The sequence below is a fragment of the Malaclemys terrapin genome, chromosome 17, assembly GCF_027887155.1.
Source record: "Malaclemys terrapin pileata isolate rMalTer1 chromosome 17, rMalTer1.hap1, whole genome shotgun sequence".
In the NCBI taxonomy this organism is placed as follows: Eukaryota; Metazoa; Chordata; order Testudines; family Emydidae; genus Malaclemys; species Malaclemys terrapin.
The window spans coordinates 8,851,824-8,866,580 of record NC_071521.1 but is presented as its reverse complement, the minus strand read 5'-3'; the positions used below and the strand labels follow the sequence as shown (position 1 = coordinate 8,866,580).

Sequence of the window (14,757 nt, the reverse complement as noted above, 5' to 3'; positions counted from 1 at the left end):
TTCCATCATATACAGGGTTTACAGTTCCAGTCAATGGCTCTCAGCACCCCCACTACACAAATTGTTCCCCTGGGCTGAAGTTAACGAGGATAATTTGGCTCCATTATTGATGGAAGCTTTGACAGTTACGTTCAGAACAGGGCTACAACCCATTTTAGAAATAGTTAAGGGGCGGGGGGGGAAGAGAGAAACCGTCCAATAATTTGCAGTAGAACCGTGTCTGGGTAGCTAACGGGGGAGGGGAATACAGAGCAGCGAAAAGCAATGAGAGGTTTACAAAGTAGGGAAGATTGTTACATGCGGTTTCACTGTTCAATAGTGGTTGTACTTCCTAGAATTGGATCCATTTACAGCTTGCTGTGAAAATCATTTCCTAGCACCCGAGAAACGTTTAAGGATGGGCTCGTCCCTCCCCCATGGCCGCTGGATGCTAAAGACGTTTGGGATGTTGAATCACTCCCGGCTCAGGAATGACCTCTTCTTTTCTCATGCTATCCTGGGCTTGCCAGGATGCAACATTATTGCACAGTATTTGGTATTGTGCATCTCAAATTAGTGTCTCCTTGTGGAAGACAGAACGAGAGACCACTCCCAATGAATCATGCTGCTCAGGCCACCCCTCATGGAGCTAGAACATTAATCTTGAGGACATTCCTAAGGGTACGTCTACACAGCAGCTGGAGGTGGGATTGCCAGCTCGGGTAGACATACACGCGCCAGCTTTGATCGATGGGATTGTACTCGGGCGGCCAGCCTGAGCCACTGCCTGTGCTGCCGTGATACACTGCCAGGGGTGAAAGTAACAAAGGACTTACCGGTACGACGGAGTCCAGAGCAGGGACGTGGACTCAACCAGAAGAGGCGGGGCCTCAACTGGAAGAGGCGGGGCCTTTCAAGATTTAAAGGGCCTGGTGCTCCTGCCACTGCGGGGAGCCCCCAGCCCTTTAAAGCACCGCCGGAGCCCTGCCACTGCTGGGGTAGTGATGGTCCTGGGCCCTTTAAATCACCACTGGAGAAACTGGTCCAGTCCGGCACAGGGTACTGGCTCTTGCTGGTACGCCGGACCGGACCGGCTTATTTTCACCTCTGTACACTGCTAGTTTTAGCATGCCAGCTCAATCAACTAGTGCCCATCCATCTATGGCACTGGACAGGACACCTTCCACTACAGTGCCGATGTGCCCTACCTGGGTAATCTCCTAGTTTTCTATCACTGGAATTTACTGAACTCTAATTCGAATGAATTCCTTGGGTGTTGCGATATATTTTACAATATTGGGTATGTCTCTGGGCGCTCCTATCTGATAGGCACAAAGCTGAAGAACGTAAACTCCTAACGGGGGGAGTGGAAAACACCATCAGACTTTGGGATCTTAACCCCCCCCTTTGGGGGGGGGGGGCATATGGGTCCTTCTCTAATGGATCTGAACACCCACAAACTTTGTAGCCTGGATCTCATGAGGAGAGAAATGTGGGGTTAAAAAATGCAGCGAAGCTGGGAGACCAAGGAGAGGAGCCTTATTTTCATTGAAAGACAATGGGAGTGGGTTTCCTAATGAGTTAGGCTATGAAGTCCCATTAGGAACTTAGGAAGTATATTAGTCCCATTTTACCAATTGGGAACTGAGGCACAGAGAAATCCAGGGCAAACTTTTCCAATCTCACAGGGGCGTTGCGAGGATAAAAACCATTAATAATCCATCCATTACTCAGGTAATATGGGAACGGGGGTTATAGAAGAACATATACAGACAGAAAGAAACAGTCACATCTTAGAAGCAGCAGAGACCAGCAGCAAAGTAATTACAGGTGTGAATCCTTCTTTTTAAAGCATAAGCTGTTCCTTGCATGGAGCACAGTCTGAAAACATTTATTTTAAGGAAAATATTGCCTGCTCACACTGCCTGGATCACAGCCAGCTCCAATAGCCGTAATCAGTTTCGCAGACACCAAGAATTCACACAAACGTATCCCCCAATTTAAAACATGCATCTGGGTCAGAATCAGGCATTTTAAAACCCAATATTAAAATTATTTTAAGACCATTAGGAGGGGGAAACTCTTATTTTTGAAAGGAACCCTATATAGGTTAAAACGTATTCAATTATCACTGCTAGGCCCAAACCATGAGGTAGGGACTCAGATATACTCCATTCCATGTATCCATTTATGATTTACTTTTGTAATAACTGAAGCCATAAGGAACTCATTGGATTAAGCTTTATTATTTACATTGTTGAACAATAATATTTAACTGTATAAAGCCATATATCCACACTTGCAAATGTTCTCCCCATATGAAACGGATTGCACATTATTGAAATCCTGGCCCCACTGAAGTCAATGGGAATTTTGCCATCAACTTCAATGGGGCCTGGATTTCACTCTCTATGATTAGGTTCAAGGTTGTTAAAAATCTTCAATATTGTCACAATAGCAGAGACAGACGCCAGAGATAAAGATAGAAACGGATACGCCAAAGGCATTCCCACAACACACCGTACGATCAGAAATAAATCCAATTAGTCATGTGTTTGAAGCCCTGAAAAGACTGGCTGACATTTTCATTGTAGCCTAAGGGAGTTAGACACCCAACTGTCATATACCAGTACTCATCGGCTCCTGTGAAAATCCCAATTTAGATGAACACGCTATTGCAGAACTACAAGAGCAGCAACCAGATTCCAGCTTTACTCTGGTGACAACATAAAGCCGAGTGTCCCATATCTCCCATCACCAAGCATGAAAATCACCAATCAGGGAGCACCAAAGCCAGGAATCCCACAAACCAGTCACGGTGGGCACTAGCCTGGGACTCAGGAGACCAGCGTTCAAATCCGGCCTTTTCCACAGCGTTTCTGTCTGGCCTCCAGTATCCCCCTCTCTGTGCCTCAGTTCCCCATCTGTAAATTGGGATATTAATACCTCCTTTCTCCCTGCCTTGTCTATTTAGACAGTTTCCTCAGTATACACACAGCCAGGATCTTGTTCAGGGTCTCTAGTAGAAAGACTCACTGACCCCTCTCTCCCCTTCCCCACTGGGCCCCATTACGTTTTCTCCATCTCTTGTTTTTCCAGTATGGCCATTTCCAAAGTATCTGACTTTCTGGACTGTATGCTTTTCCGGTCAGGGACAGTGTATTTTTGCGAACTGTCGAGTGCTGAGTGCACTGTTAGGATTAAACAGAGCAATAGGGCACGTGATGTGGAGTTTCCAGAATTATGCTCTGCACAAGACCTTCTTGGGTGGATTATCTACTGATCTGTAATCCCCTAACTACCCGCTGCTGAGAGGAGACAGTTAAAGAGGAGGTACTCCCTTCTCTGAGCTATTCCTGACTCAGACAATCAGGGGAATCACATACGGTCCCCGTGTATTTAAAATGGGATTTAGAGTTATGGAGGAATCTTCATAGTCTTAGCCTCCAATCACCCCACATTGAGCTCTGTTAGAATTGATGTCTCCCAGTGCTCTACATGGGGGGGAAAAAAGCCAGACTATTGCAGCAGCACAAAAATTTCTTGGCAAGAACATAAAATAGGACAGCTGGGATCTGAGTGCCGGGCCTCCCTCTTTGATCATTCCTTGCTGAAACTGAATTGCGACTTTTTGTTTGTTTGGTTTTTTGCACGGCCACTTACTCAGCCAGTTCCTCCAAGCTCCGATAGACATCATCATCGTTCTCTGTTGTCTCCTCTGAAGGGAAGGGTCTGGAAGAGAGGAGAGAAAATACGTTATTTGTCATGCTGACCTCTTGCACATACAATCATCATCTGCTGTAGCCCATGAGAAATCAGATCAGCACATTAGGTAAACGAGGGGCTGCTTTGGAACAAAAATATTCATCAGTATTACACTTATTTGTATTACACCTATCCAGCTCCATGGGCATCAGCTTCTGAGAATACCTCTTCTCTGTTTTCAGCTCAGGCTCAGGGTTGTGGCTGCAGTAGGAAATTAGGTTGCGGTAGCACCCAGGAGCCTCAGTCTTGAACCAAAACATCCCTGTGCTAGGTGCTGCACAAATGCACCTTTGTTTCTGCAAACACAATTTTACACCCACTGTGGCCTTGCTTTGCACAGCTGGAACTGACTTTAGCACAAGGTGCAGGGAACTGAAGAATCAAGCACGGGTGGTGGAACTAGGGGTGCTACCGCACCCCCAGCTTGAAACGGTTTCCATCATATACAGGGTTTACAGTTTTGTTCAATGGCTCTCAGCATGCCCCCTGTTCCAACGCCATTGGAATCAAGTCCAGTATCTGAGTGCCCCATTGTGCTAGAGTTACCGCACGGAATTGGTCCAGCCATAAAGGCTTCCATCTGCAATGAACAAACATGTCTTCAAGCGCAATGCTTGTGAAAAATGCTCTTATTTACTTAAACTAATAAAGAGTCTGATCGCTTTAAGCAGTTGAAAGCCCGGGGGGGGGGGGGGGATGTGTGTGTGTGTGTGTGTGCGTGTGTGTGAGGGAACGCCAAAAGAAAAAAGGAAGGAGCAGATTAAAAGAGCAAAGAAATAAATTCCTTGGCTATTCTGAAGCAATAATCAAATAATATACGGAGGAGATGAAAAAATACTGCTTTAATTAAACCCAATATATTATTGCTGGCACAGGCCTCAGTGGGCTAATGTGCTGGTAGGGATGGATGCCTCTAGTTACTAAGCAGTCCTTGCAGAGGGCCTGGCCCATCTTCCATAGTCAACCCTGCACTTCACTCCAGATGGCCAAGCTGTGATTCCCCGGATTGCGAACACAATGACCTTTGCTCAGAGCTGCAAGCTGGCTGGATGGCACTAAATAAAGGCAGAGGGATATCAAAGCTGATCAGTTTCCCCCTTGTCATCTCTTCATGGCACTGTGGCTAACAGAAAGGATAGCAGAGGGAGTGCAGGAATTGGGGGAGAGGGGGGAGAAGGAATGAGACACAAGGAAAGGATCCATGAACTGAGAGTACAAGTGGTAGTGGATTCCCCATAGAACCGTCCCACTAACTGTGATCCTGCATCTGAGGTTCATGTTGTGGGTGAGCAAAATTGGAAACCGGCGAACTTTTAACCACACCCAAGTTTAATTTCCTCCTTCTCCGGTTTCAAAACAGATTGATTCGCATGAAAGGTTTAATACATGGCCCAGCAAGCCCCAGATTTTTGCTATTCTTGGATCAGTTCGCTAAGACTAACCTGCCTTACTTCTCTCCTCCCTTGGCCATCGCATCAGACCGAGTAAGTGTTTCTTAACAGGGCTCAAATCGGCAGTTAGTTTGGTTCAAAGTAACACAGCATCAAGGCACTGAACTAGAAAGGGAAAGGCGCACCATTACCCACTGAGCTATATACATTGGCTCAAACTGGGTAAATGGGATCATGTTCTGTGAGTTTGCATTCACGAGGCAAACAAGGAACTTAAGAACATAGCTTGAGACAGCCACTTGTACCGGGTCTAGTCACAAAGAAGCCATGTTAGGGAGCACAGTCCAGTGTTGCCAACCGTCATGATTTTATCACAAGTTGTGTGACATTTGTGATGGTCGTTTCTAGCCCTCATGGTTGCAGAGAAAAGCCTGAAAACATGAAGCAAGTGCATCCTAAAGGCTCAGGAATCAGGAGACAAAGAAAAAGAACCTGTAGTGGATTATCTTAACAAATCTCATGATTTTCAGAAGCTGATTCATGTTTTTTTGAACACTGGCGGCTCACGATCCCAAGGGTCTGTGGTTTCCATTTTATCAACACATATTTGAGTGGGTGCATTTCTTGTCTCCTGCTGCAACCCAGAGGTCAGTGACTAATATAAAAGACGCGTGAACCTCCGACAAATCAATTTTGTGCAAGTCGCCAGCTACTAATGCGCTCGGCTAAGGATATCATGGAAACTGGCACCAGCTTCTGCTTGCGACAACAAAAACCGAGGAGGTTAAGGAAGTGGGTCACTGGGCAGCAGGACTAGAGTGATTTCAAGGGTGGGAAAAGAGCTCCTCCCTGCCATAGGTTGAGCACAAAATTAATACACATAGGGTAGAAATGCACCCTGGGCAGCGGTCAAGCACGAGGCCTATGTAGCAGCTAAGTTCAATTTGTGCTCTCAGTGGGACTTAAGCAGTGAATAATTCTAGTGCTGGCCTTCTGCACAAAGATGAATTTGGCCCTAGCTGAGGAAAAACTTATACAGGAGCATAATTAACTCCCTTGCTGGGATGCTGTGAGGCTTAACATTTCTTTAAATACATTGAGGTCCTTGGGTATGGCTCTAGAGACCGGCAGCTTTGTTTGATGCCATTAAACGTTTACCGTAACTTTAAATCCATGATGATTGAAATCTTCAAACTTAATAAAAAAGAAACAAATCAAGGAAATTGATCAGCCAATGCCTGGTTGCGTCCTGTCCTCCTCCTTTCATCAAGGGCTTTGAGACCCATAGATGGAATGTGCTACATCAGTGGTAAGTATTGTTACTTTGTTACTTTGACTGCAAGGTCTTCTGGACAGGGACCTTGTTCCCATGCATGTTCTAGAAAGCTCCTAGCACGCTGTTGGTGCTGTATGAACAACCCCCTGCGCGCACTATGCGGCTTGATTGGAAATAAATACAAATAAAAGGAACCACGAAAAGTTATTTTTGTTTTAAATGATGCTTGTTTAGAAAGAACACTGAAAACATGGTGCACTGCTTTCCTTCTTTTAAAAGTAACTTGCTTTTAATCTCTTAAACTTCCTTCCTTCTCTACTGTTCAGCCTGGCAGGAAGCAAGGAGGTAAAACAGTAATTAAGAATAATAAAGTCACACATTTCCAACTGAAATTCTAGGCTATAGGTTCAATCAGTGGCTAAGGTAAAGAAATGGCAAAGAGAAAAACATGGGAGCAGCGTTTACAGATTGCAATTTCACATGCTGTCCCAGCTGTTTCACCTCGACTTTACAAAACTAAAAAATGGCAGATATGGGATTCACAGCCTCTCTCTCTGCAGCCCCAGTTGCTTCAAGGATAACTACAGAAACAAAAAGTGCAGTTCAAGAAGAAAACACAACAAGGAGGAGATTACACAAACAACTGGAGAGGAAGGATGGTCTTTGTGGTTACGGCTGGGACTTGGAAGACCCCGGATCTGTTTTCAGCTCTGTCACAGACTGTGTCACCTACGGCTAGTCCCCAAGACTCCATTCCTGTGGCCAGGGGCGGCTCCAGGCACCAGCGCTCCAAGCGCGTGCCTGGGGCGGCAAGCCGCGGGGGGCGGCCTGCTGGTTGCCGTGAGGAAGGCAGTCAGGCTGCCTTCGGCGGCATGCCTGCGGGAGGTCCGCCGGTACCGTGGTTTCGGCGGCAATTCGGCAGCGGGTACGCCGAAGGCGCAGGACCAGCGGACCTCCCGCAGGCGTGCTGCCGAAAGCCGTCTGACTGCCGTGCTTGGGCGTCAAAATACATAGAGCCGCCCCTGCCTGCAGCACACAGGTAGACTGCAGCAGCCCCGTAGAGCCTCCCTCCACGGTTTCAGGGGGGAAGCAATTCCCCTGTGCTGATCAATTGCAGGAACAGGGCTTTACTCTCTTTGTGCCGCATTTCCCCATCTATAAAATAGGACAAACAGTCCTTTCTTCCTCCCAGCCTTTGTCTGCCTTGTCTATCAGCACTAAGCTCACTGGGGCAAGGAATGTCCCTCACTCTGTTTGTACAGTGCCTAGCACAAAGGGACCCTGATCTCAACTGGGGTCTTTAGGCAGTACTTTGATACTGATTATTATTATTATTAATAATAAGCTGATTATCTAAAACTTCTCCCTATTTTATATCCAATTTTCCCTTCACTTTGCAGAGAAGAAAGTACATTTCTGCATCACATGAGACAATAAGAAGAAACCATTATTACAAGAATAGTTTTGTTTGCTAACACTTTCCACAGAATTTTCCTTCAGCACATTCAGTGTGGTGTGGTGACATGATTTCCTAGCACACACGGTTTATCTATCCAGGGTGTTAGTTTGGTTTTGGTTTTCTTTTTAGTTTATCTATTAGCCCAGCGCTGTGCTATCAGGCCTGGATTTAGAATTAGAGTCATAGGCATTAGAGAGTGAAAACAACCTATTAGGTCATCTCAGTCCCTGCTTACCAAGCCAATACAATCTAGTTCCCTTTAGCATACCTACTTCTACTTCCGTGGGAGCAGAATTGAGCCTGACACAAAGGCAGCTACATCATAAAATCAGTGGGGCAGATTTTGTCAAAATTCAAACCATGAGGAACTCAGAGAGGAAAGCTGGTCCAGTGGGTAGGACAACAGCCTAGCCCTAGGACTTGGGAGAACCCAGGTTCAATTCCTTGCCTTGTCACAGATGTCCTGTGTAACCTTGGGCAAGTTCTTTCATCTCTCTGTGCCTCTGTTCTGCGTCTGTCCCATGCCATGTTATCAGACACTGCAGCAATGCAGGCCACTAATGCACCTCGGATAGGCAAACAAAGTACAAATAAAACGGTCAAATTCTAACCAAGATTTTTTTTAAAAGCACTTAATGTAGACAACGAACAAACATTAATGAACATGCTAAAAAGGAGGCTGACCCTTAGCGACACTACACGAAGGACAACCTGTGCCCCAGGCTCTGAAAGGGGAAGGCAGGTGAAGTGCATGCATCAGTGCTGTTCATTCAATTCTTACAGCACTTTCTTGTATTCCCTGTTTTCCATTAGATCACCTTCCAGGGACCTTTTATCAGGTTCCCTTCCAGAAGAGCTCATGTCCTGTGTCTAGGAAATGAAGTTTTCCACTTCAGTTGCCAGCGTGACAGATTTTGTGTCTTTGTGAAAAGAGCGTCCCTCTCTCGTTTTTGTCCCATGATGATACACGGGTCAAAGCTACCCTAAAAAAAAAAAAAAACCACGCTAGGTGAACTTTTAACCTAACCATTCTTAGCTAAACCTACCCCATTTGCAGGTTAGTTTTTGGTTAACATTCGTATTTACTGAGGCAGCCTCTTATTTTTGGCATTCGTCCATATGGAGTTATACTGTGTTATCTAAAATATTGGGATCAATGTTGCTTTTATACAGACATGGGACCGAACCATAAAATTCAGATCCAGATGCGAACGTCCCCAAAGTTCAGAGACGGTCAGAGCTGGTGTATTGATATGGGCCTGTTTGTATTTTATTATTTAGCCCCCCCTTTCTTTAAAGGGCACTAAAAGGGGACAATTCCCCTGGGGCACAAACCCTTCAAATCTCCAAGTATCACAACTTCAAAATCAACATCAGATGTACACACACCCTGGAAAGATCTTCAAAGGGAGCTGGGAGAGTTAGAACCCTAATCCCACCGAAATTCAAAGGGAGGCAAACACCTCACTCTTTCTGAAAATTCCAGGCCCAATCCTGATAGGAAAATGGGGAAAGCCAAATAAGGTTCCTCCTTATCTGAAGAGAGCCAACACATTCAGTTAGCGGCAGTCAAAATATGGGTTCAGAGAAAGAAAACAAGGCTGCTGCAGGGTTGGTGACTTGAGATATTGAACCCTGGATGAGCTCTCACTACAAGCCATCGGCACTAGAAAGGAATGCTGTTCAGTGCTGGGAATGTCAGCTTTCCAAAAAAGACTGACATCTTGTTTGTTTCTTGCCTTGGCGGCTCAGGAGATATACTGAACAGTCACATCATTCTGATTACTGTCTTGCTTTGCAACACTCCTTCCAAAACATACTTGGGTTCCAGTATGATTTGAGCAGCCACAACCTCAACAATTGCTAGGCCTAAAATTAAATTTCCCTTGCTGGTATCTGTTATGAAGGCAGCTTGGAATGAAGCTTTCAGTTAGCACAGGGCATTAGAGCCTCATTCTACTTTCTCATGAGTTTTACACCTGTGTAACTCCACCAACTTCAGTGAAATTGACACCAATTTAAACTCACGTACGTGAGAGGAGAGTCAGGTTCTTAGGGTGAGATTTTCAGAAGCCTCCTCCTGCTCCCCCCCCCCCCCCACCGGCTTGAAATAGGACTTCTGCACCTCACTATCTCAGGCACCTTTGACAAACCCCACTTTAATCCCTTAATCCAGTGCTTTGTGAGACGTCAACTCCCAAAACCACATCTGAAATGAAATGAGCGAGAAAAAGCAAGCCAGCAATAGATGAGGCATTTTAAGGCCTGATAACTCATGACCTATCAGGCACTTGCATATAACAGTCAAATGGTTTGGGGAGAAGTAAACTTCTCTAAACAGCAGCCCAGGAATAGGGATCTAAGGCGGTTTCTATCCAAAGCTGCGGGATTCCAATGCATAGCTAGCACAATAAGATACATAAATAAGAATACAGTATATCGACCTCAAAACAAGGCGGGTAAGAATGGTTATTCACATTCTATATAAGGGGAAATAAAGCAGAGACAGATTAAATGGCACGCTCAAGGCCATACCGTGAGGTTGTGGCAGTGCTGGGAACAGAAATCATGTCCCGATTCCCATTCCAATGTCTATTCTAGTCTATATAGGCTCTAAAACCACGCTCCTCACCATGGCCAGCTTTAGGCCGATTCCCCCGAATCGGGCCCCGCACCTTAAAGAAGAGCACCTAACTTAGGCACCTTTTTATTTTTTTTATTTTATTTTTTACACTTACCAGGCAGTGGTCTGGGTCTTCGGCGGTGGGTCCTTCAGTGCCCCAGAAGACCCGGAGCGAGTGAAGGACCCGCCGCCAAAGATCCAGACCGCCACCAGGTATTCGAATCGGGCCCTGCAGTTCCTGAAGCCGGCCCTGCTCCTCACCATAATATTTGAGTGCCTTCCAGTTGTGCATTAAGCAATGTGACTAGTAACATCCGTTATGGGTGGTTTCTGAGTGTTTTGTTTTGGCAGGGTTTGGGTGATTTTTATTAAACGGCCATGTCGCTTTGTGTTTATATTGAAGAAGGCCGGTCAGAGACGCGCGCCTGGTACTTGGAGCAGAAGGTGGTGAAGTTTGTGATAGTTCTTAGTCCCTGGGGGAGTTTATTGCCCGGTCTCAGACTAGCCCCCGAGAAAGCTCTGCCTCCTGCACAGATGTGCATTGCCTTTTCTGGGGGTAACAATCTCTCTTATTTTAGTTTTAAAAAGCATGATCGCTGGTGCTCCTACTCAATCTCCCCTAAACAGCACCCGCTGGCCAGGATCTCCCGCAAACATCCCGTAAGCCTTGGGAGCAGCTAAGCCCTGATCCTAATTGCATTGAAGTCAATGGCAAAACTCCAAACAACTTCAAATGTTTCTGGAACAATCCCCTGCAGAACTAAGATAATAAACCTCCCAGAGTAAGTTTCTGAACAGACAGAAAACACAGGGTTCAGCAGTGTGTTATTTCCAGAGAACAAAGAGCAAATCACAAGTAGGACTGATCTGATGCATTTGATTTATAGTCTTCCAAAAGGGGGAGAGATGCTGTGCTATTTGTTATGGAATTTGGAACGAAGTTTTTTTTTTTTTTTTTAAGACAACTATTCCAGCGGAAAATGAGCCCTCTTGGCATGCAATGCAAAGTACGTCCTTGATCTTATGAAACACTTAGGGTATTTTCCGGGTCAGAGAGCTTGTGTGCATGTGACACAGTGTTTTCCTGGAGCTTAAACAACTCAGAAGCAAATGCAAAAATAATCCTGTGACCAAATATGACACACATGGGTACAATAAATTAATATCTGAGGAGTCGCTGAATATGAAAAAAACCCAACCAATCACTGTCACCTGTGGTTATTCTGTAAAGTTCGGGGCTGGATCTTACTCCCAGTGAAACCCTAGGGAGCTTTGCTATTGGTTTCAACGCAGAGTCAAGGCCTGGGCGGAGGGGCGTGCAAGGAAGACAGGACAGAATGACACTGCTGTAGAGTGGGAGTGGGTAGATTTTCCCTAAGCACCAATAAGAGCACATGGGAGGTTTTTTTTTTCCTTTCACCAATAGGAAATGAACACCGATGCTCTTGCAGTTCAGGCAGAATATAACATAGATCATCCTCCTGTACTGATACGGCTGGTCACACTGGGAAGCTATATTTCCTGGACAGCTCTGCCACACTTAATGGCATAGGCCCACATTTTCAAATGGGTACCTAAGGTTAGGCACTTAAATCCATATTTAGGCACCTATTTTCCAGAATTGCAGATCGTGGCTGGAGAAGTCAATAAGAAGCAATGGTGCTAAGCCCTGCTAAGCGTTAGTCCACTTTTACTTAGACACCTAAAGGTGGATTTAGGTGCCCCAGTTTGAAAATTTTGGCCTTAATGCCTATAGCTATGCAACCAGCAGAGGAGGCTTCAGCCAGGATCTGTTTCTTGGTGGTCATAAAACATCACTCTCTCTTTTTCTCTTTTGTATAGATGGAGGAGGGAGTCACTTAACACACCTGTGAAATCTATAGTTAAATCCAAGCTGGGGTTTTGGGTTCATCTAAAAGTCCATCAGAACCCTTACTGCAGGTCTCGACTCCGTTCACAAGGTTGTATGATATAGTCTCTTTTGCCACAGGGATGGACCTGAACCAAAACCCTAGATCCAGTTACCGTCCCTACTTGCTCAAATCTTGGGGATATTCAAAGTCTCCATCTCAATTTTATAGCTTTGTTCCGGGGACAGATCCTCAACTGGTGTAACCCCTTTCCTTCTTAGTAATCATTGACATTGCAACTACTGTATAAATAAGACTATTTGAGAAATCAAGAAAGAACAGGATAGTTTACCTATTTTAAGGACGAACTCCCCCTGAAGTTGGGCCGGATTTGAAAGGTTTTGAAGAAACGTACACAGGAAGCACAATGAAACTCGAAGGCAAGGCGCAATGCCATCAAGATTATAACCTCACCAGTTGAACCTCACTTTAGAAATGGCACTTTCAGTATAAGCTTTTTTGGTGCCCGATCATCAGCCAGCCTGAATGGACGTAGCTCCGCTCGCTTCAGAGAAGGGATGCTGATTTACAGCAGAGAAAGATCTGGCCCTTTGCTGTCAATGGATCGTTTTCCACACTCCCTTGTTGGCCTGGAGCCATTGTCACATCTGTGTGACTGGGGGAAGCAGTGGCAGGGTGTGAGTGCAGATGGAGGTTATTCTACACACTAAATGGGAATAAGGAGACGGGCTTCCCATAAAGTAGAACTTTTCAAGGCACGTCAGTACGGAGGACTTGACAGCTTCCTTTCAATAATTAAACAGGCAGCTTCTGATGCTGCATCCTGATTGGCTGAGACGGTTTGGAACTCCGGGGCATGGCTTATAATAAATCTCATCTATAAAAAATAATCAACTGTCACAACATGCAGACACAGCTTTCTGTGACAAAGAGTTTCTACTCCGACCAGTCAGTCCTCGACAAGCATTTGCCATCCATATGGCACACTTATGGAAGGTCACTTTTCAGTCATCGCCTTAGGTTTCTCCTGCATCTGCACAGCCCTCCTGGGATTTAAGGGTCTGGATGTTTTGTGGGTAGCCAATGATCCATCCAAGAAACCAGGTGGTGGCTTGATTGGTTGGTGTTAAGTACTTCCAATGGATTGAAAATATACTCACCCCCCATTTTAAAAAAATTGGTTTTACACCACGTTCCCTGGAACACTAAGAGTACGTCTATTCTGCAATTAAACACCCACGGCTGGCCCATGACTGCTGACTTGGGTTCACAGGGCTCGGGCTACGGGACGGGAAAATTGTGGTGTAGACATTTGGGCTGAGGTAGTATCTCTCCTCCCTTGTGAGCTCGAGTCTGCTGACACGGGCCAGTCCCTGGTGTTTAGTTGCTGGGAAGACAAACACTTAGAGTGCTTGCTTTTTACTCTTGAAGGCTGGTCTTAAATGTTTATGAAGGATTATTTTAAATCTCAGAATGCATTTCTCATCAGGAAGGACGGTAATCTCAGCTATTTGGAACTGTCAAAACAACCAAGTTTTTACCACCTTTTCGTTTCATTTCGTTTCACAGTGATCAGTTATTCCCGAAGCATGAGATCGTCCCCTCTCCCCCATCCCATTATGCTTTTGCTGTAGCTCACTTGCCATCCATTCGCTTTGGCTTCCAAAAAGCTTTAACGGGCCTCATGGGATCACACAGAAACGTAATCCTTTTGGGCGTACCCAGGGAGTCGTTCAAAGAAAGCCAGGTGGTTTCACAATGCATTTAATCACAATTGAAAACACCCTCCTCGTTGGCTTCAGTGGGACTGCAAAAGGAGTAAGTCAACAGTGAACTCAGAAGTTCCTCTGATGATAAACCAGCTGCAAGCTGAGTAGGCCCTTCAAATCAAGAGCCTTCATGTTCTATTACTAGCTGTGCTTCTGACTGGTACAAAGCACCGGGTGAGTCACTTCACCTCTCTGTCCCTCGTTGCCCGTTCTAGGAACAGGAATAATGGTATCAACTCACATTTGTGAAGTGCTTTGAGATGGATGAAACATACCAAAGTATCATAAATGCCCAAAAGTGTCATTATAAAGCAGAACACAACGACCGCTTCCTGCAGTGCAAAGATGGAAAACTCTGCACTTAATTAAAAACTGACCATTCAGCTACATTCCTCATATCTCAAAAGAAACAGCTCGTACTGGGCAAACTTTCCGAGGGCTGCATCGAACCATTACGATTTTCTGTTCTTGGCGGTCTGGGTGTGACAAAACTAATCAATGCGAGTTTGATGGCAGCAGAGCTCTAGTGGGGAAATCATAAGCTACGCAATAAGATATTGCAGAGACAATGTTACAGGATCATAGATACAGCATCGTCTTGGGATATGCCTACTCGGTACACTT

The 14,757-nt window shown here is 45.4% G+C and overlaps 1 protein-coding gene across 2 annotated transcripts in view; it reads right to left on the bottom strand.

The window, feature by feature from the left end:
* Positions 1 to 14,757, bottom strand: part of VAV2 (vav guanine nucleotide exchange factor 2) — a 322,511-nt gene that overhangs the window by 84,697 nt on the left and 223,057 nt on the right. For both annotated transcript variants that reach the window (XM_054007273.1, XM_054007272.1), the window contains exon 4: positions 3,643 to 3,711. In XM_054007273.1, the coding sequence (XP_053863248.1) occupies positions 3,643 to 3,711 (69 nt within the window). The remainder of the gene's footprint in view (positions 1 to 3,642; positions 3,712 to 14,757) is intronic.